Here is a 20,158-nt window from a genome sequence, read left to right as displayed (position 1 = left end):
TAGATGAAAAGAGTGGACAACATTCTCCTTTCCTGGTTTAGCAAAATTAACCTGCCACTGGTCTGATTTTTAGATTGCAGGATGGTGAATAGTCTCGGCACTGAGAGGTCAGATTAAAATTTGTTAAATAATCTAAAAATACTGATCTGTTTTATTCCATCCATCATTTTCAAACATCAAGTATTTTAATGTGTATTGTCCTTTGCCAGAATATTACAAAATAGAAACACACCTATCCACATATGCATTCCAGATACCTTTACAAGTGTTAACACTGGCTGTCTTAACACACATCTTGTTTGGACAGAGGCCAAACTGTTGTAACTGACCAGGAGGAAATAATTATTTGTCTAGTTGATGCTTCGCCACTGACACACACTAAAGTTTGCACTTAAAGCACCCAACTACTCTTTGCAAAAATTGTTCCTGTAAAATCTGTCAGTCATCAGTAAATAGGAATAAGCTTAGAGTATGTAAATACTCACAGAGTGCGTAAATGTTCCTCTTAGAGTACCTACTTCCTCTTAGAGTAACTAAATATCAACTGATTGGACAATATTCTTTTTATAAAGATATGTGAATGTCAATAGGCAAGGCACAAAGATATTAAGTTAAGCCATTTTTAACTAAGATATTTTGGTAGTGAAAAGGCCAGATTTGACTCCTCGGAACATGTAAAATTTATTTTAGAAATGGTTGTTCAAATCTGAGAGAAGAAAACATGGTAAATAATGTAAATCCAATTTTGACAAACCATTTTTAAAAAATTGTAAGTAACAATTGTGTTCATGAAACTTAAAACAACTAGGATTTTTATTTTGTAAGAAATATAAACCACTTTAATTTCTGACACAAAGCACACAGGCAGATAGTTACACTTTTTTGCATTTTAAAATAATTTCTGTGGGTTTGCAAGCACAAGTTAAGGCTCAGGTTAGTTTTTCTCTGTCTTCAAGGTATTCTTAGAAGGTGTGTTTTCAATTCCTCAGAAGTTATTTCAAGAGTTGTTATATCCTCAATTAAACATAGAAGATTAAGTCAGAAGCTCACTTTCATTATATTTTAGCTATTTTCATTGCAAACTCTAGTACAATCTGTCAATGTAGATCAGAGAAATAACTGAAATGTAGCTTCAAAATAAGTAAAACAGGTTTATAAACCACAGGTAATCAATATTAAGCCCTGACTTTTAAAATATTAATACGAATGAAAGTCATTTTCTAGCAAGTATCAAAAACAAAAGCAAATAAAAATTCATGTGCTAGATTACAACCTTACACCTTACAACTTTAGCCAAATCTGCTGTTTGGCTTCAAAGTTCCACACAAAATCTTAACCTACAAACTTAACATTTCAAACCCACAAGATACAAGTACCAGAGTCACCCACAGTCATGTCAAAGTCCTTTCCAAGGTCTTAGAAACCTTAATCCAATGCAGAAAAGTTAAGAGTCAAAAAAAACATAGAAACAGGGAAAAGTGAAGGTGTTATTTGCCAAACATTAAACTTTTACAGAAATCCAAAACCTACTTAACATTTTCCCTATATCGAACATCATAACCTCTATGCAAAAGGTGTGTGCTCAAATGCAGTCATTTATTAGCATTTACTGTACTTACTTTGATTTTTGCCATTTATAAGCTTCATTAAAGATACCCACAAAGAAGTAACCAGTTGAATGAGGTTCAGCTAAGAAAAACCAGCTGTAAACTCGACTTACAAATTTACATCCCACAACGTCCTGTGGGGAAGGTACACTTTACAAACTACCATTATATATACAAGCTTTAGATTGTGAAATAATGCACTTCGGCTTTCTGCAGTGTGTATTACAATTACAAACCCTCAACTCAACCTCCCCCCTCTTTGAAAAAAAAAAATCCACCTCCAATCTTCATTGGTCCACATAGTTCCGGCCCACATGGTATCAGTGGGTGTGTCCCTCCCAAAAAACCCTCTCATTGGCTGTGAAGAAACAGCGTCTAATAGGCTGTGATTTGGGGGGTTGTTAAACTCCACGCCTCCAGACTTGCGCTTTCCAATAGACCCGAGACGCTGCCGGCTACTCAGTGATTCAAAGGGCAGGCAACCCCAGCAGGACGCGCTCAGAGAAGCGAGAGGGGTGAGAAAGGAGAGGGCACCCTCGGTGTGTCGCCCACTTTATCCTCACTCCTGGACCCCAGCAAATGTTCACACACATGCTTTTCTCAGCCACCAGTTAGAAAGGCGGACAGAGCGTTCGCCTATTATAGATCCTTGACCTAGGGACCCGCTCAAGCTCCGTGTCCAATCGCCCCATTCTACGGATAGAAGCGAGCAAAAGGCAGGCTCAGGCAACGACCTGTAGTGCTTGGTGCCCCCTGGGAAAAGAATCAGTCCCAGGAACCCACTCTGCAGTCCCTTGACCGCAGACGCGGGGGCGCACGGGACGTGCTGCGGCGTCTGCCCCAGCCGCTCCCAGTCCCGGGCCCCGCACGCTGCGTCTGCCTTGCGCCCGCGCTCCCCTCCCAGCGGGACTTACGCGGCCTGTTCTTTCTCCCCGAGTCCATCCTCCTCCGCAGCCGGCATTTCTTGGCCGGGGAATCATGCTGAGGGAGCAGTGGCTGCGGCTGGAGCTCCGGTAGGAGCGGGAGGCGCTGGGGCACTGCGTCGTTGCCGCCCACGGGACCCCGGCTGCAGATGAGCGGCGGCTGGACTGGCGGCGGGTGGAAGCCGTTGTGCAGCAGCCCGTTCACAGCGGCGGCGCTGGTGCCCACGGGGGCCCCAGGGGAGTGCGGGGCCGAGCGCTCCGGCTGCCCGCTGCGGTCGCCCATACCGGGTGCTGGCGGGGCTGCGCGCGGGCCCCGGCTCAGGCGGCCTCGCTGGAGGTCATTCTCGGGCGTCTTTATTTCCCCGGATCCTCCCTGCGGCTTCCGATTCAACAGCCGCAGAGCCGGCGCCTGGGGATGGCGAACCCGGCGCTCCTCCCCTCCTCCTGCCGACTCCCCCACCTCCTCCGCGCCCTGCCCCCCGCGCGCCGGCCCCACGGCGCCAGCCTGGAGCACGCCAGCTCCGGGCTCGGAATCGGGGATCCCCGCGCACCCCCAGCCGGGGCTCCCGTCGCCCGCCTTCCCTCGAGCCCCGGGCCGCGCGACTTCAAACGCGGCTTCCTCGCCTCCCAGACTGGTCCCCGCCACTGAGCATGCCCAGTCCTGCCCGCCACCGCCACCGACGAGTTTCAACATGGGGAATCAAGTTCTCTGGGCTTGCAGAGAGGAGATGGGCGGGTTGGGCTTTGTATGGCGGAGTGAAAACGAGAGGGGTCTGGGAGAGACAGCGAGAGGAGCGAACCGCTTCAGGAGGAATACGGGAGGAAGACAAATATTTGCAGAGGTTTGTTTGCTAATCCTGTCCCCAGTGGGCAAGATACCTTTGCAAGGTCATTCACGCTACCCTCCCCGCTTTGTGTGTGCTTACGCGCGCGCGCGTGTGTGTCTGTGCGTTTGGTTAAGTGACCAAACTACTTAGAGGCCTGAGGGGCGGGAGGAGAACAATTATTTATAGAAAAGTAGGCAGACTTGGGGAGGGAGGGGAGTGAAATTTCTTTGCTGGCACACACACACACAAACACCAAGTGGTCTCATGGAGTTGTCTTTTGCAGGGAGGAAACCTAGGAATACAGTGTAAGGACAGTGAAGGACAAAACTGTAGGCAGGATTAATAGGTGCTGAAAGAGACCAAATAAACAGGAGCAATTCCATGCTATAAAAAGCACTTTCCTCACCCAGAAAGGACTTCAAAAGACAATGTCATGTTATTTATAGAGTAAGGAGTTGCCTCTTCTAAGAAGGGAAGGCGGCATCACGTGGTGACCAACACCAAGAGCTTTGGAGTTAGCAGTGGGTTCAAATTACAACTCAGCCACTGAGCAAACCCAGATAACGTTATTGCTTAAGGTAACACTTCTGGCAATAGGAAACGGGACTGTCCATGCTCAGTATGCAGGACTAATTTGAGTGGTGAGTACCTTCCTAAAGTTATGCAATCTCTTGAGACCTCACTTTCCTATCCATAACAGGGGGCTGTTGTGAGAGAATCTACTAAAAGTACCTGGTACAATCCTGGCACATAGTAAATGCTCAGAAAGCTAGTTTTCCTTATTATGCTGTTATGATTAAGCAGTTCACCCTTTGTTTCGACGGAGCGGAACAAACCATGCTTACAGCCGTATTTATTGTGTGATTTATTTTGTGATATTCTCCATGATTTGCAATTAATCTACAGAGGAGTCAGAGTCTGGCAAGGGCTGGCTGGCTACTGGGTTGCAGGGCCCCTGGGTTTCAGTGCATTCAGCAGCATCTAGGGCTTGCATCTGGCAATTCCTTCCAGCAGAGCCTTACCTAGAATCAGAGTTTCAGAACCATGGGGGCCACTGGAGCACTCTGGTCCATCCACTCTTGCACACTTTTTTCACATCAGGAAACTCAGCTGCAGACAGATGGCTGAGATTAAGAGCAAAGGTGGAACTAAACCCTAAATCTCAACTCTCTTGGCTTCCCTAACCTTATGCTATTTAAAGACAGACAAAAAAACCCAGGTGATCTGGCCCCTCCCTACCTCTCCTGTCTCATCAGGGGCTCCCTGTGCTGCCTTCAGTTCCTTAAACAACATTCTACTCTTTCCATTGCCTGCAGGTCTCTCTAAGACCTCTTTTGTCTACTAAACTCCAACTTTAGATCTCCTGTTTAACTTCTCATATTTAGAGAATGTTCCCTGACCCTTAGGGCTACATTAGGTCTCCCTGCCATATCCTCTTCCTACTCTTTGTACTCCCTTTATGACTCCTTATCACTTTGTAACTGTACAATGCATCTGTTCCCTTATTTGTAACTTGAGAGTAATAGGACACCACTGAGTTGTTAGACTGATGAAATGCATAACACATGTGTAAAATTAAATAATTCAAACTTCTGCTTTTTTTTTTTTTTTGAGACAGGGTCTCACTCCTTCACCCAGGCTGGAGCACAGTGGCACAGTCATAGCTTACTGTAACCTCCAACTCCTGGACTCAAGTTATCCTCCCACCTTGGCCTCCCAAAGTATTGGAATTATAGGAATGAGCCACCATGCCTGGCCTTGCCTTTTTTCCTTGTAAATAATTAGGGAGACCAAGCACGGCCAGAGATACGAACCCCTTGGATCATTGCCTCTCCTCACAGAGTAATAATCTTCCTTGGAATGCAGCAGTCTGTAACCAATCAAATCGCTGTGGCATATGCACTGGTTTTGTATGTTAAATGTAAATCTGCTGGAACTTCTCCATCTCTGCCGGTATAAGTGAAATCTTAACTTCTCCACTTTGGAGCACTGATCCCACTCATTTGGAGTGAGTGTTTCCAGGTGGCTATCCTCAAGCTTTGCACTCAAACTTCATAGTTAATCATATTCTGTAAATCTCATTATTTAAGGTTAATATATGTAAAGTGTCCAGCACATTGTAAGTGCTAGAAAAAGTTAGACATTATTATTTGATTGCCCATCTCACCCCACTTCACTGTTAGCATCTTTAAGGCAGATGACTTGTTCATCACTCTGTCCCTAGAAGGCACTTGGTAATAATTTGTGACTGGATAAATGACTTACATCAAGCTTGTCTAGCCCGTGGCCCGCAGGCTGCATGCGGCTCAGGACGGCTTTGAATACGGCCCAACACAAATTTATTTTTGCAACTTTTTTTTTTTTTTTTTTTTTTTAGCTCATTAGCTATCATTAGTGTTAGTGTATTTTATGTGTGGCCCAAGACAATTCTTCCTCTTCCAATGTGGCCAATGGAAGCCAAAAGATTGGACAACCCTGACTTAGATGATATTTCACACAGAGTCCCCCTCATTTTCTACTGTAAATTTGCTAAAAATCACCAGCCACTCCTAAATATTCAAATATATCATTTTCAAATTCCCACATAATTGAACTGAGTGGCTTAGGAAGCAACTTACATCAGAGATGCAAATAGAAGCTTTAGCATTGCAGTATCTCCAAGGACATATTTTTTCCAGCTTGATTCCCAGGCCTGCTGAGGAAGGCCTGAGCCAGGTGGCTCAGACCCAGGCAGGGCAAAAGTACTGGTAATGGGACAGAACGTCCTCCACCTGCTTCCTTTCTCCTACCCTTGTCAGGCTGGGTGCTTGGATCAGTTACACCCAGCGTATGGTAGGGAAGCAGCCAGGTGGCATCTCACAGGTTTATTCAGGGGTGTGTGTAGGAGGTGTAACTTTGAGGCGTGAGCTGTCATGTGCTCCAAGAGGGGCATGCAACAAATGTTTGGAAGAGAGTGAGGGAGAAGGGATCCCACAAACCAGTGCACTCCCTTGGGTCTTACTCATTTATTTATTAATCATTTATTGTGTGTACTATGTTGTAGGCACTAAAACATGCTGGGAATACAAAGACAAGATAGATGGCTTCACTGCCCTCAAAGGGCTTACAATTCAGTAGAGAGAGAAAAGTCAGTGATTCTCCAGCATCAGTGTTATGTAAGAATAACTAGGGAATTTTTCCTTTTTAACTTTGTATTAAAACTGACATACATACAGAAAAGTATGCATATCTTATAAAGCTCAAGGCATTTTGCAAAAAATGAACGTGCAGTGTAACTTGCAACCCAGGATATTTTGTAAGCACAGATTCTGGTTCCAGTTCCATAGACTGATTCATCAATAGGTGATGACGATGATAACGACGATGATAATAAATATTTTTTAAATTAAAAAAATAACTTTTTCAAAACCAGGGGATTTGAGGCAGATGATCATCACGTTTGGGAGAAACAATGAAGGAAGCAAAGTATGCCGTCTATACTGCGGGAGGTAACTCCAGAAGACCCCAGAGAGTGAGCAATGACAGAGTCAGGGGTGGGGAATTGTGGGGGAGTGGTGCTGAGATGGAAGCTAAAACAGGGTTCAGGGAGGAAATGACCCTTAAACTGAATTTTGAATAATATTGGCCTCTCTTCAGGTGAATAGGGAGAGAAGGTTTAAAAGAATTCACTCAGAACTGAAGGAGCCAAGACTCTGTGGGTGTATTTGAAACAACCTGGCATTTTTGGGAAACTGCCAGGAGTTCCACAAGGCTGAAGAGCAGCTTGAGAAGGGAGAAGGTGAGTAGTAACAGCTGAAAAGTTTATGTAACCAACCAACAAGCTCATTTTATCTGCTGCCCAGATACAGCCGATTTATCAAGACAGGGGAATTGCAAGAGAAAGAGTTAATTCACGCAGAGCCAGCTGAACAGGAGACTGGGGTTTTATTACTCAAATCAGTCTCCCTGAAAATTCAGAGGCTGTGGTTTTTCAAGGATAATTTGGCAGACCAGGGAATGGAGTGCTGCTGATTGGCTGGGGATGCAATCATAGGCGTGTGGAAAATGGTCCTGCTGCATGTGTGCTGAGTCTGCCCTCTGGGAGGGGCCAGAGGACAGGTTGGCAGGTCCAGATGGAGCGACTGTTTGTCAAAAATGCAAAACCCTGAAAAGACATCTCAAAAGGCCAATCTTAGGTTTTACAATAGTGATGTTATCTGCAGGGGTATTTGTGAAAGTTGTAAATCTTGTGACGTCTGGAATAATGACTGGTAAACATTTATGTCTACACTTTAGCAGAATTCAGGCTCCTCTTATCTGCCTAACCTATAAAGACGGTTTAGTTTTGGGGAAGGGCTACTATCATTTAAACTATAAACTAAATGTCTCCTAAAGTTAGCTTGGCCTAAGCCCAGGAATGATTAAAGGCAGTTTGGAGGGTAAAGGCAAGATGGTGGTTGGTTAGATCAGATCTCTTTCACTGTCATAATTTTCTCCTTGTTATAATTCTTGCAAAGGTAGTTTCAATTGAATGGGACCCAAATCTCAAATGGCTTTCTATCCCATAGGAAAGAGTTTGGACTTTTAACTGAGGGCTGTGGGAAACTATTGAAGAGTTTTAGGCAGTATAAAAACTACCAGATTTGCATTGTGGGAGGATCCTCAGCAGAAGCCTGGAAAGGAGATTGGGGAACGAGATCCCTAGTCAGGGAGACCAAGTAGACTACTGGAAAAAAACAGTTAAGAAGTGATAAGGGACTGAGTAAAGGACACAGCAGTTGGAATAAGAGCACTGGGTGGATTCAAGAATTATTTAAGGATAGAATCTATAGGACTTGATCAATGGGAGGGTGAGGGAGAGGTATGGCTGGCTGATTTCTATGTTTCCAGGTTGTGCAGCTGGGGATGTGGTTTCAACATTCAAATCTAAGCAGATCCCCATTCCATCCTGAGCTGCATCACTCCCAGGCTGGGTTGGGTGCCTCTCTGGTGTAAGCCATATCACTCTGCCTATCTCAGTCTAATGCTACACTTAAAATGTTTTGTTACAATTTTTTTGGTGGGGGGGATCCTCAAGGACCTGCAAACAAGAAACCAAATCCCCCCACTCAAAATCCCCAAACAAAATGTGTTCATTTTGACCAGCTGTGTGTGTGTTTTAAATTAAAAGTTTGAATTAGAAAGCAAGTAGGATAAATTTATACACTTATATATATAAATTTAAATACCTGGCCTCTGAAGTACTTCTGATAGGTCTCAGCTACCCAAACAAGAAGAAGGGAATCTTTGAATCCCCAGGACTCAACACAGTACTGGACACAAAATGGGAGCTGAAAAAGTGTGTGTGGAATCAATGAAGGATGCAATTTCCCCCCGTTGTAGAGGTGAAGAAGGTGAGGCTGCAGAGTAGAGGAGGAACAGACAGTGGGGATTGTCTTCAAAGTAGGTTCCTAGTTCCTGGCTTAGAGGTCCCAGTTTTTGTTGACCATGGACAGTAAAACTCCCTGGGGAAGTGGGCCCAGACTCAGGAGAGCAGTTTTGATTGGTCTAAGTTTATGATTGACTTAGGAGCTGTCTGGCCAATGAAATACGAGGGAAAGCCTGGGGGATTCTGGGAAAGGTTTTGTAAACCAAAAAGTATTTGAGACAAGTCTCAATCAATTTTAGAGCATTATTTTGCCAAGGTTAAGGACCATTGCCCATGACACAGCCTCAGGAGGTCCTGAGAACATATACCCAAGGTGGTTGAGGTACAGCTTCATTTTATACATTTTAGGGAGTCAGAAGTTACAGGCAAAAACATAAATCAATACATGCAAGGTATACATGGGTTTAGCCCAGAGAAGTGGAACATCTAGAAGGAGGAGCTTCCAGGTCATAAGTGGATTCAAAGATTTCCTGATGGGCAGTTTGTTGACAGAGTTAAGCTCTGCCTCAAGAGTTGATGTCAACTTAAGGTAAGGAGGTGCTTTGTGGAAGCCAAGGGTCTTACCATGTACATGAATCCTCCAGGCTTCAGAGAGAATAGATGTGAGTGTCTCCTACTGAACCTTAAAAATTGTCAGACTTTCTGGAAAAGACCTAATAAGGGAATCTTTACAGAACATAAATTTTCCCCCCACAAGTGACAGCTTGGCAGGGCCATTTCAAAATATGTAAAGAAATATAATTTGAGGTAAAATGACTTGATTTCCTTCAGGGCCCACTGGCTGTCATGTGATGTTACACCAGAGTCAGATTGGAATCTATTATTTTATTGCTACAAAGATTCTGTCTTGTCAGTCTTAAGATCCCTGTTTTAATGTCAGTGCTGGTCAGTTGTGTCTAAACTCAAAAGGAAGGAGGGTATAATGAGGCATGTTTCACCCCCTCTTTCCCATCATGACCTGAACTAGTTTTTCAGGTGTTTTTTTGAATCCCCTTGGCCAAGGGGGGTCCGTTCAGTCAGCTGAGGGGCTTAGAATTTTATTTTTGGTTTATAGTTTCCTCTCGATTAAAGAAGGAAGTCTACAGTGTGGGTTTGTAACCTAGTTTTTAATAACTTTACATCAGACTTGTAATTTATTGTTACTTTCTGAAGACACACTGATAAAACCTCTGTACCACGATGTCATTGCATGTTTTCACTATAGAAATTCTAATTATTTGCTAAAGTGAAAATAAAGTCAAACATGCCCAGGTCTTCATCCACTTAACCACATAGCTATGGTGTGAGTATGGAAAAAGGGCACATGTCAAGACATAGTTTTAAAATAATTATTAGAATGTTGACTACCAGAATAATATTGACCCAGGATGAACTTCTTTTTTCATTTTTTCATTTTTGCTTTTTTGTTATTGGTGTTTATAACTTCCTCAGAGATTCACCATGGGGTTTCCTCATACAAGAGACTACCTGCAGGTACGGATTTTCATCACCGTACTTTCTGTAGATGCCCCAGGCAGTCAGAGGTTACCACAAACAAAAATACTTTGGTGAGTGGTGTTATAGTGAGATTCTGATAACTCATTCATCAGAGCCTCTTGCTTAGGTACCAAGATAAGTACCAGAGTTACAATCCTGAGCAAAAGCAAAGTCCCTGCCCTCATCTGCATTACAGAAAAGACAGGCCTTAAGCACATACTCACCAAAAAAGCAAAGACATTAGTGCATACTTCAAAATGCATAAAATATAAGACCCCCCTAGTGCCATGAGAGTACATGCCAGGCTGACCTGGCCTAGATACAAGCTTCATCAGAGAAGTGGTATTTAAACTGAGTTCTGAATATTGAATAGAAGTTAACTAAGGTTGGAGTAGATGTAGAAGAGGTATTCACAGTGTATCTCATATCATAAATATGGTAGGTAATTCATAAAAACTTGTTGATTGAAAGAATGAATTGAACCTGTCTCCCCCAATAGGGCAAATCAAGTGTAAGGAAAATTATTTACTGGAACAAACCACTGGAGAAGATTTAGGCCAGTTTGTCTAATCTTCCAATAATTTGTTATAGACCAGAGGCTCCCTGTGTGATGAAAATTAACATGGGGCCATGCGGATTTCTCAGACAAAGCTTTTATCTGGGGGTTTGTGCTTGAGTACAAGGGAGACAGCAGAGGCACAGGGACCCTCTGGTGACTCTGAAAAAGAGCTGGTAGGGATTTTTTGAGACAAAGTGCTAGAATTGACAATAGGGGTAAGATATGCAGGCTTGGCTGGACAAAGCATGTGAGGGGTAGGGTATGTAGCATAGCTGGTTGCCATGGTTTTATTGAGTAATGGGCCAACTGGTTATCTGGCAGCAGCAAAAAGGGTTTAAATCAATTTTTCAGCATTCCTTCCAAGGTAGGACACTCTGCAACCTTGGTTTGATTTTGGATCCCCTAAAGCCAGTTTCTGAAATTCTGTAGGTAAAAGACATGGTTAAACATTATAAGAGCAAAGAAGAATGGCTATATTCTTTGTGTGACTAAAGCCTTGGAGTTAGCAGGTATAGCATCAGCGAGGTAGTGGTGTGGGTTTTGTGGTCAGTGGGAACGTATGAAAGAATGCTCTACTGGGGCAAGCTGAAGCCAAGCCCAGGTCTTATGCTTTCTCAAATTGACCACATGAGAGTAATCTCTTTCTCTTTACTATACTTCCTCTCTTTGTAATGGAGTACTTTCTTCAAACACATACCCAAGATACTCTTGTTGTCCGTTTTTTTATTTTTCGTTTTATTTTGGTCAACAAAGAGGGGAAAATATAGCATCAGCAGCTGCCACTACCAGTAATAACTGTGGGTGCAGGAGTGAAACGCACCCCACATGAATAAACCTCTAATGGAAAAAGGGCACATGTCAAGACACAGTTTTAAAAGAATTATTAGAATGTTGAGTACCAGAATAATATTGACCCAGGATGAACTAAGGCACTAATATTTTTTGAGCACCTACTAATTATGATATGGAGGGGGATGGTGCATGGCTGCCTAGAAATTTGGTAGGCTGTAATCAGAATGACCCCAAGTATTGGACATAATTTCAGGAATGGAGCTGAGTTTAGCAAAATTATAATAGTCATATTATCTAACATGTATTAAGTCCTCATGTTATCACAATAGCCATGTGAATTGGATACTATTATTATCCTTACATTCCAGATTAGGGAACTGGAGCTTATAGAGGCTCATTAGTTTATCCAAGTTCACATAGTGGATAATAGTGTCACTGACATTTGAACACAGGTCTGGATGGCTCCAGAACGTACTGTGGTATAAAACAAAATATTTTGGTCTTTGTCCTAATTCCTGTCAGAGATCCTAAAACACTCAAAATTTCCCGGAGTGTGGGGGAAAAAAAGGAGTGTTTTGTTATTCATAATGGTCTCTTTTTATCATACCTGACTTTATGCTAATACGTTGACTTGTGGTGGGCCCCCTGTGATAGACTCAAGATAGGGCCAGACATCAGAAAAATCAAGTGATTAGATAATTAGAGGGTTGGAAATTTCAACCTCACCCACCAACCTCTAGGAAAGGGGTAGGGGCTAGAGATTAAGCTCTCTAAAACTATTGAATAATGCAATTTGATGAACTCCCAGGTTGCTGAACACATAAAGGTGCTGGGAGGGTAGTCGCCCATTCATGCCTTGCTCTATGTATGTATTAGTTCATTCTTGCATTGCTATAAGGAAACACTTGAGACTGGGTAATTTATAAAGAAAAGAGTTTTAATTGGTTCATGGTTCTGTAGGCTTTACAGGAAGCATGGTGCTGGCATCTGCTCGGCGTCTGGCGAGGCCTGAGGAAGCTTTCAATCATGGCAGAAGGTGAAGGGGGCACAGGCACATCATATGGCAGCAGCAGGAGCAAGCAGGAAAGAGTGAGTTGAAGGGAGGTGCTACAAACTTTTAAATGACCAGATCTCACGAGAACTCACTGTCATGAAGACAGCACCAAACCATGAGGGATCTGCCTCCAGGATACAAACACCTCCCATCAGGCCCCATCTCCAGCACTGGGGATTACAATTCAAGATGAGATTTAGGCAGGGACAAATATCCTGACTGTATCAAGGTATCTCTTCATCAGGTTGTTCATCTGTATCCTTTATAATATCCTTTATAATCAACTGGTAAATGTAAGTACAGTGTTTCTCTAAGTTCTGTGAGCTCTCCTAGCAAATTGTTGAACCCGAGGTGAGGAGTCATGGGAACCTTAATATATAGCTGGTGATATGGTTTGGCTTTGTGTCCTCACCCAAATCTCATGTCAAATTGTAATCCCCAGTGTTGGTGGAGGGGCCTGGTGAGAGGTGGTTGGATCATGGGGTCAGTTTCTAATGGTTTAGGATCATCCCCCTAGTGCTGCTTGTTTAAAAGTGTGTAGCACCTCCCCTGCCACCTGCCAGCCATCTGAAGATATGCCTGCTTCCCCTTCACCTTTTGCCATGGTTGTAAATTTCCTGAGGCCTCCCTAGAAGCAGAAGCCTCAGAACCATGAGCTGATTAAGCCTCTTTTTAAAATAAATTACTCAGCCTCAGGTATTTCTTTATAGCAATGTGAGAATGAACTAATACAGAAAATTGGTACCAGAGAAGAGGGGAATTGGTATAAAAATACCTGAAAATGTGGAAGCACCTTTGGAACTGGGTAGTGGGCAGAGGTTGGAACAGTTTGGAGTGCTCAGAAGACAGGAAGATGAGGGAAGGTTTGGAACTTCCTAGAGACTTGTTGTTACCAAAATGTTGATAGTGATATGGACAGTGAAGTCCAGGCTGAGATGGTCTCAGATGGAGATGAGGAATTTATTGGGAACTTATTTGGAGCAAAGCTCATTTTTTATACATTAACAAAGAGGTTAGAGGCATCGTGCCCTGCCCTAGAGATCTGTGGAACTTTGAACTTGAGAGAGATGATTTAGGTTATCTGGTGGAAGAAATTTCTAAGCAGCAATGTGTTTAACATGTGGCCTGGCTGCTTCTAACAGCATGTGCTTATATTCATGCAAATTTTTGAAAATTTGCAGCCTCATGATGTGGTAGAAAAAAACCCCATTTTCTGGGGAGGAATTCAAGCCAGCTGCAGAAATTTGCATAAGTAAAGAGGAGCTGAATGTTAATAGCCAAGACAAAGGGGATACTGCCTCCATGACATTTCAGAGACCTTCAAGGCAGCCCCTTCCATCACAGGCCTGGAGCCCTAGTAGGGAAGAGTGGTTTCAAGGGCCAGGCCCAGGGTCCCAATGCTCTATGCAGCCTCAGTACATGGTGTCCTCCATTACAGCTCCTCCAGCTCCAGCCATGGCTAAAAGAGGCCAAGGCACAGCTCAGGCCGCTGCTCCAAAGGGTGCAAGCTGCAAGTCTTGGTGTCTTCTATGTGTTATTAAGCCTGCAGGTGCACAGAGGCAAGAATTGATGCCTGGAAACCTCTGCCTAGATTTCAGAGGATATATGGAAATAGCTGGATGTCCAAGCAGAAGAAGTCTGGTGCAAAGGTGGAGCCCTAATGGAGAACCTCTACTAGGGCAGTGCAGAGGGGAGATGTGGGGTTGGAGTCCCCATATAGAGTGCCCACTGGGGCACTGCCTAGTGGAGCTGTGAGAAGAGGGCCACCATCCTCCAGACCCCAGAATGGTAGATCCACCAACAGCTTGCACCGTGTACCTGGAAAAGGCACAGGCACTCATTGCCAGTCCGTGAAAGCAGCCACAAGGGCTGTACCCTGCAAAGCCAAAGGGACAGAGCTGCCTAAGGCCTTGGGAGCCCATCCCATGCATCAGTGTGTCCTGGATGTGAGATATGGAGTCAAAGGAGATTATTTTGGAGCTTTGAGATTTAATGACTACCTTGCAGGATTTTGGACTTGCATGGAGCCTGTAGTCCCCTTGTTTTGGCCAATTTCTTCCTTTTGGAGTGGGAGCATTTACCCAATGCCTGTACTACCATTGTATCTTGGAAGTAACTAACTTGTTTTTGATTTTACAGGCTCATAGGCAGAAGGGACTTGCCTTATCTCAGATGAGACTTTGGACTTGGACTTTTGAGATAATGCTGCAATGAGTTAAAATTTCGAGGATCTATTGGGAAGGCATAATTGTGTTTTGAAATGTGAGAAGGACATGAGATTTGGGGGGGGCGGGGTGGAATGATATGGTTTGGCTTTGTGTCCCCACCCAAATCTCATGTTGAATTGTAATGCTCAGTGTTGGAGGAGAGACTTGGTGGAAGGTGATTGGATCTATGGGTTTAGCACCATCCCCCAGTGCTGCTTACTTAAAATAAGTAGCACTCCCCCTTTTTGCAGCCACGTAAGATGTACCTGGTTCCCCTTCACCCTCTGCCTGATTGTAAGTTTCCTGAAGCTTTCCCAGAAAGCTTATATAGCCCACAGAACTGTGAGCCAACTAAACCTCTTTTCTTTATAAATTACCCAGTCTCAGTATGTCTTTACAGCAATGTAAGAACAGACTAATACAGCTGCTTATTCAGGAACACAAGTCACAACTTAGGACTTGACTTGCAATGGCTATCTGAAGTGGCAGCAGTCCTGTGTGACTGAGTCTTCAATCTTTGGAATCTGGCATTATCTCCACGTAGAAATGTAGGACACTCAGTTGGTATCTACTGGAGAATTGCTTGGTATGTGGGGAAAACTCCCACACATCTGGTCACAAAAGTGTTCTGTGTGGTGAGTATGAGAGTAGAGAGAAAATCAGGGTTTTTTTCCTGTTTACACCTATACATTCTATAACTCAGCTGTAGTGCCTCCCAAAAGGCAGTGTATCTCCCTTTACCTGCAGACTTTACATCATGGTTGCAAATGCCTGGTATAATATTCCACTGCCTACATAGCATTACCTTTCATAAAAATTACTGGGTTCCTTTATTTCTCATTGATATTCTTCAAGCTATTATTTTTGTTTCTGAAAGAGCCTTTTTGCCCTTAAAATTTTTTTCTAACTATTAATATAATGATTTCTGTTTGTATAGATAGTTCCCAACTTCCAATAATTCAACTTACAATTTTCAACTTTACAATGCTGAAAAAGTGGTAGGCATTCAGTAGAAACCATATTTCAAGTACTCATTCAACCACTGCTTTTTACTTTTAGTATAATGTTCTATAAATTACATGGCATATTCAACACTTTAGTACAAAATAGGCTTTGTGTTAGATGATTTTGCCCAACTATAGGCTCACGTAAGTGTTCTGAGCACATGTAATGTAGACTAGGCTAAGCTATGATGTTCAGTAGGTTAGGTGGCAAATGCCTTTTTCACTTATGATATTTTCAACTTATGATGGGTTTGTTGGGGTATAACCCCACTCACTGCAAGTCGAGGAATATTTGTGTGTGTTTGTGTGTGTATACGCATATAGTCATGTTTCTGAAATCAAATTTCAAGTATTTTCAGGATTCTGGTGAATAGGATGTATGCACAGTTCTTAAAGAATGACAGCAGTGATAAGGAGAACCTTATATTAGGGTCCTAGCATGCTAGACATTCAGATTTTATTCAGATTTCTTATCGCTGTCTTGCTTCCCAGATGAAATCCCCTTTGAATAGTAAGGGGTCATCAGCTGCATATAATAATAAAAATCCACTTGTAAGGGAAAAAACAAACTTCCTCCTTCTCCTCTCATACACAACACAACATAGAACAACCCCGTGGCTAATATATGTGGAGAGTTTTCCCCACACACTAAGCAGTTCTCCAGTGGACACAATTGGGTCTCCTACAATTCAGTTCTTACATCGGCTACCTGGAGATAACATCAGATCCAACAGGTTAGGGGCTAAGGCCCACAAGATTGCGCCCCACTTCAAATGCCAATCACAAGTCCCAGGTTGTGACTTGTACTTCTGGCCAACCAGCTACGAATTCCTCAGGTCTGATTGCCAGGATGGCTTTCAGAACTCAGGAAAGCACTTTATTTATACTTACCAGTCATTTTACAGAGTATTATAAAGAATACAGATGAACAGCCAGACAAAGAGATACATTGGGCAAAGTATGTGGGAAGGAAAGCAAAGATCCCATGATCTCTTCAGGTTTACTACCATCAGACATCTCCACATGTTCAGCTCACCAAATTCCCTAGTTCAGGGATTTGTATGGAGGCTTCAGCACATAGACATGATCAATTAACCCAATCTCCATCGTTCCCCAAAGGATCGGGGGTGAGTTGGAAAGTTCAAAGCTTCTAATTATGGCTTAGTCTTTCTGGTGACCAGTCTCCATCCAGGAGTCCACCAAGACTCACTCCATTAGAACAAAAGATACTCCTATCACCCGGGAAATTCCAAAGGATTAGGAGCTCTGTGTCAGAACCGGGAGAAGAAACCAAATACACATTTCTTATTATATCACTATATCTCACCACTTTAACTCGTTTTAGCATAAAATGAATTAATATGGGAAACTGGGTGAGTAAAAATCACTGGAAAAGCTAAAGGTACAGCCATTACTGGCTTGGCTCCCAGTAATGACTCTCTTAGGTGGTGTTCTTTCCATGACAGAATCGTTTTACTAAGGGAGTAGCTACTTCTGTTACAATCATAAAACAAGAAATCAGGGAGTCACTGCTCCTGTTGCTGGCTTCAGGACTGACCATCTCAGGTCGAATCTATACACGCAAAACACATGCCCCATATTCTGCTTCTCCAAGTCCATGATATTAAGGACAGGACACTGAGACCTCTGTTGCTACTGCACTGCCTTCCAGACAAAGCAGCAGAAGTGCAGCCTCCTCCTCAATCAGGCCTTCCAGATGTTGCCCAAGTGCATCTGCTTGGCAGAGCTAGCCCATGTACAGGACCGAAGCTGTAAGGAAATCTGGGAAAAGACCAACTTTCTCACTTCTAGGATGCAATAGGGCATATTGAAAGTGGTTGAAATGGAGTTGAGTGAACCCATCTATTTACCTGCCACAAGCCTCAATAAAGATTTTGATAATTAGGTAGCATGGTTTGCTGAGACTTCTCTGCATCCTGGGAACTTCTTCAGCCCGGGCAAACTGAGATAGTCAGTTAACCTATGCGGCAGTGAGGCTTGAATCCCCCTAAATTCCCCTAGAGGGACTGAAATTGAAAGCAGGACTAATCAAGTAATAGCAACAGTGATGACTATGTTATGGTGTTGTGAGTTCTATTTCTGAAGTCACTCAGACATAGGTTTGAATCCAGCTCCTTCTCTTAGTAGCTGTGTAATCTTAGTAACTATGACCTTGATTAAGTTGATTTATCTAATAGCCAGTTTCTTCTTCTCTCCAGCAATATCCAATAGTATTCAGTGATGGGGGAAATGCATTGTATCTACACTGTGCAATGTGATAGTCACTAGCCACACATAGCTTTCAAGTACTTGAAATATAACTAATGAGATTAATGAAATGGATTTTTAATTTTCTATTTTAATTAATTTACATTAAATTTAAATGTAAATAATGGATACTGTATTGGATAGTGGATACAATAGGAATAAAATGGTCTCTACCCCATTTGTTTTATTAATTTGACATATATTTATTAAGTAAATTTTATGAGCACCTGCAAATGTGCTAGGGAAAACATCGTGAAGCTTACAACCCATGAGGGAGTCAGACCCTTAACAAATGAACAAATACAGTAACTACAGTTTATGATTAGCAGTACAAAGGAAATAAACAGGATAGCATTCTGCAGAATAATAGGGGGTGCATTCTTTAGGTGGGGCATCAGGGGAAACAACCTCTTTGAGGAGATTATGAATGATCCAAACTCCATCCACTGCCATCTTCCAGCTCAGGGTGGCCATTTGACACAACTCAGGCCAATGAGATAAGAGAAGAAACTGTCCAAGTGATGTTTCCGGAAAGTTTTGGGTTTTCTCATAAAAAAGGAATTCATAAATTAACTTGAGGACACTCCCAATGGCCAAAATTGGACTATTTGAATATCAACAAGGCTAATAACTGCAATGCATTAAAACACATCCAATATGTTTAAATCAATGAGTTCACTAAGATAATTTTTTAAAAGTCTGATTGGTTACCATTGGAGGATGCTAGTGAATCAATTCACTATTTTGAAAACTGGTGACTGGGCACCGTGGCTCATGCCTGTAATCCCAGCACTTTGAGAGGCTGAGTCGGGTGGATCACCTGAGGTGGGGAGTTTGAGACCAGCCTGACCAACATGGAGAAACACTGTCTCTACTAAAAATACAAAATTAGCCAGGCATGATGATACATGCCTGTAATCCCTGCTACTCGAGAGGCTGAGGCAGGAGAATTGCTTGAACCCAGGAGGCGGAGGTTGCAGCGAGCCGAGATCATGCCATTGCACTCTAGCCTGGGCCACAAGCGTGAAACTCTGTCTCAAAGAAAACTGGTAAACTAAGGGAAATTATCAAGCATTAATCGTTCCTTTATTGTTTGTACCTATTGGGTAACTTAAAAATAGAATGGGAAAGTTTCTCTGTATAAAAGTATTCCAGCTAACAAATGAAGAAGGAATGATAGACTTAAAACATTATCATTTTATAACATAAGGAATTAATGGATTTAGACATTAATCATCAAAAGCTGTTAATGTCACAAAAAGAGAGACAACCACTCATTAGGCACCTCTGGATAGCAGAACACAATACCTCCTACGAAGTAGTCTTGCCAAGAAGAAAAAAGGAACAATAAAACATCTGAATCTAATCAAACATGTATATCCAACTATTAACTTACAACACATACAGAGGACACCATAGGGATGCAATCAGAAAAATCCAGATTGTGGGAAACTCTACAGGACAAATGACCTAGTTTCTTCAAAAAATAAGAGGAAAAGAAAAGAGATGAAGGGGGATCCTATGGATTAAAAGGGACTTCAAGCACATGTCCACTGCATGGACTGCAAATAAGTCCAAATACTTATTTGCAAGTATTTGGATACTTTAAACTATAAAAAAAATGTTGCTTTTATTGAATAATTAGAAATTTGTATTATTGTGGAATAATTGGAAATTTGATATTAAGGAATTGCTTTTTTTTTCTTTTTCTTTTTTTTTGAGACAGAGTCTTGCTCTGTCACCTAGGCTGGAGTGCAGTAGCACTTATCTCGGCTCACTGCAACCTCCACCTCCTGGGTGGAAGCGATTCTCCTGCCTCAGCCTCCCGAGTAGCTGGGACTATGGGTGTGTACCATCATGTCTGGGTTATTTTTGTATTTTTAGTAAAGACAGGGTTTCACCATGTTGGCCAGGCTGGTCTCGAACTCCTGACCTCAGGTGATCCACCCACCTTGGCCTCCCACCTAGGATTACAGGCGTGAGCCACTGCGCCTGGCCAGGAATTGCTATTTTTTGTGTGACAATAGTATGCTG

At 42.8% G+C, this 20,158-nt stretch overlaps 1 protein-coding gene across 6 annotated transcripts in view; it reads right to left on the bottom strand.

Annotated features, from left to right (window-relative positions):
- Window positions 1–20,158, bottom strand: part of PANK1 (pantothenate kinase 1) — a 124,788-nt gene that overhangs the window by 61,290 nt on the left and 43,340 nt on the right. Inside the window, exon 1 of one of the 6 annotated variants that reach the window (XM_023226283.1) lies at window positions 2,522–3,680. The exons of 2 other annotated variants lie outside the window; for them this stretch is intronic. In XM_023226283.1, the coding sequence (XP_023082051.1) occupies window positions 2,522–3,224 (703 nt within the window). In that variant the 5' untranslated portion in view covers window positions 3,225–3,680. Of the gene's footprint in view, window positions 1–1,619; window positions 1,815–2,521; window positions 3,681–20,158 lie in introns of those variants that run through there. 3 more of the 6 variants (XM_023226284.2, XM_023226288.1, XM_023226289.1) reach the window with 3 other exon arrangements.

Source organism: Piliocolobus tephrosceles, chromosome 9 (genome assembly GCF_002776525.5).
Source record: "Piliocolobus tephrosceles isolate RC106 chromosome 9, ASM277652v3, whole genome shotgun sequence".
Taxonomy (NCBI): Eukaryota; Metazoa; Chordata; class Mammalia; order Primates; family Cercopithecidae; genus Piliocolobus; species Piliocolobus tephrosceles.
Note: the sequence above shows the minus strand (reverse complement) of the source record. Positions and strands in the feature narration are given on the sequence as shown.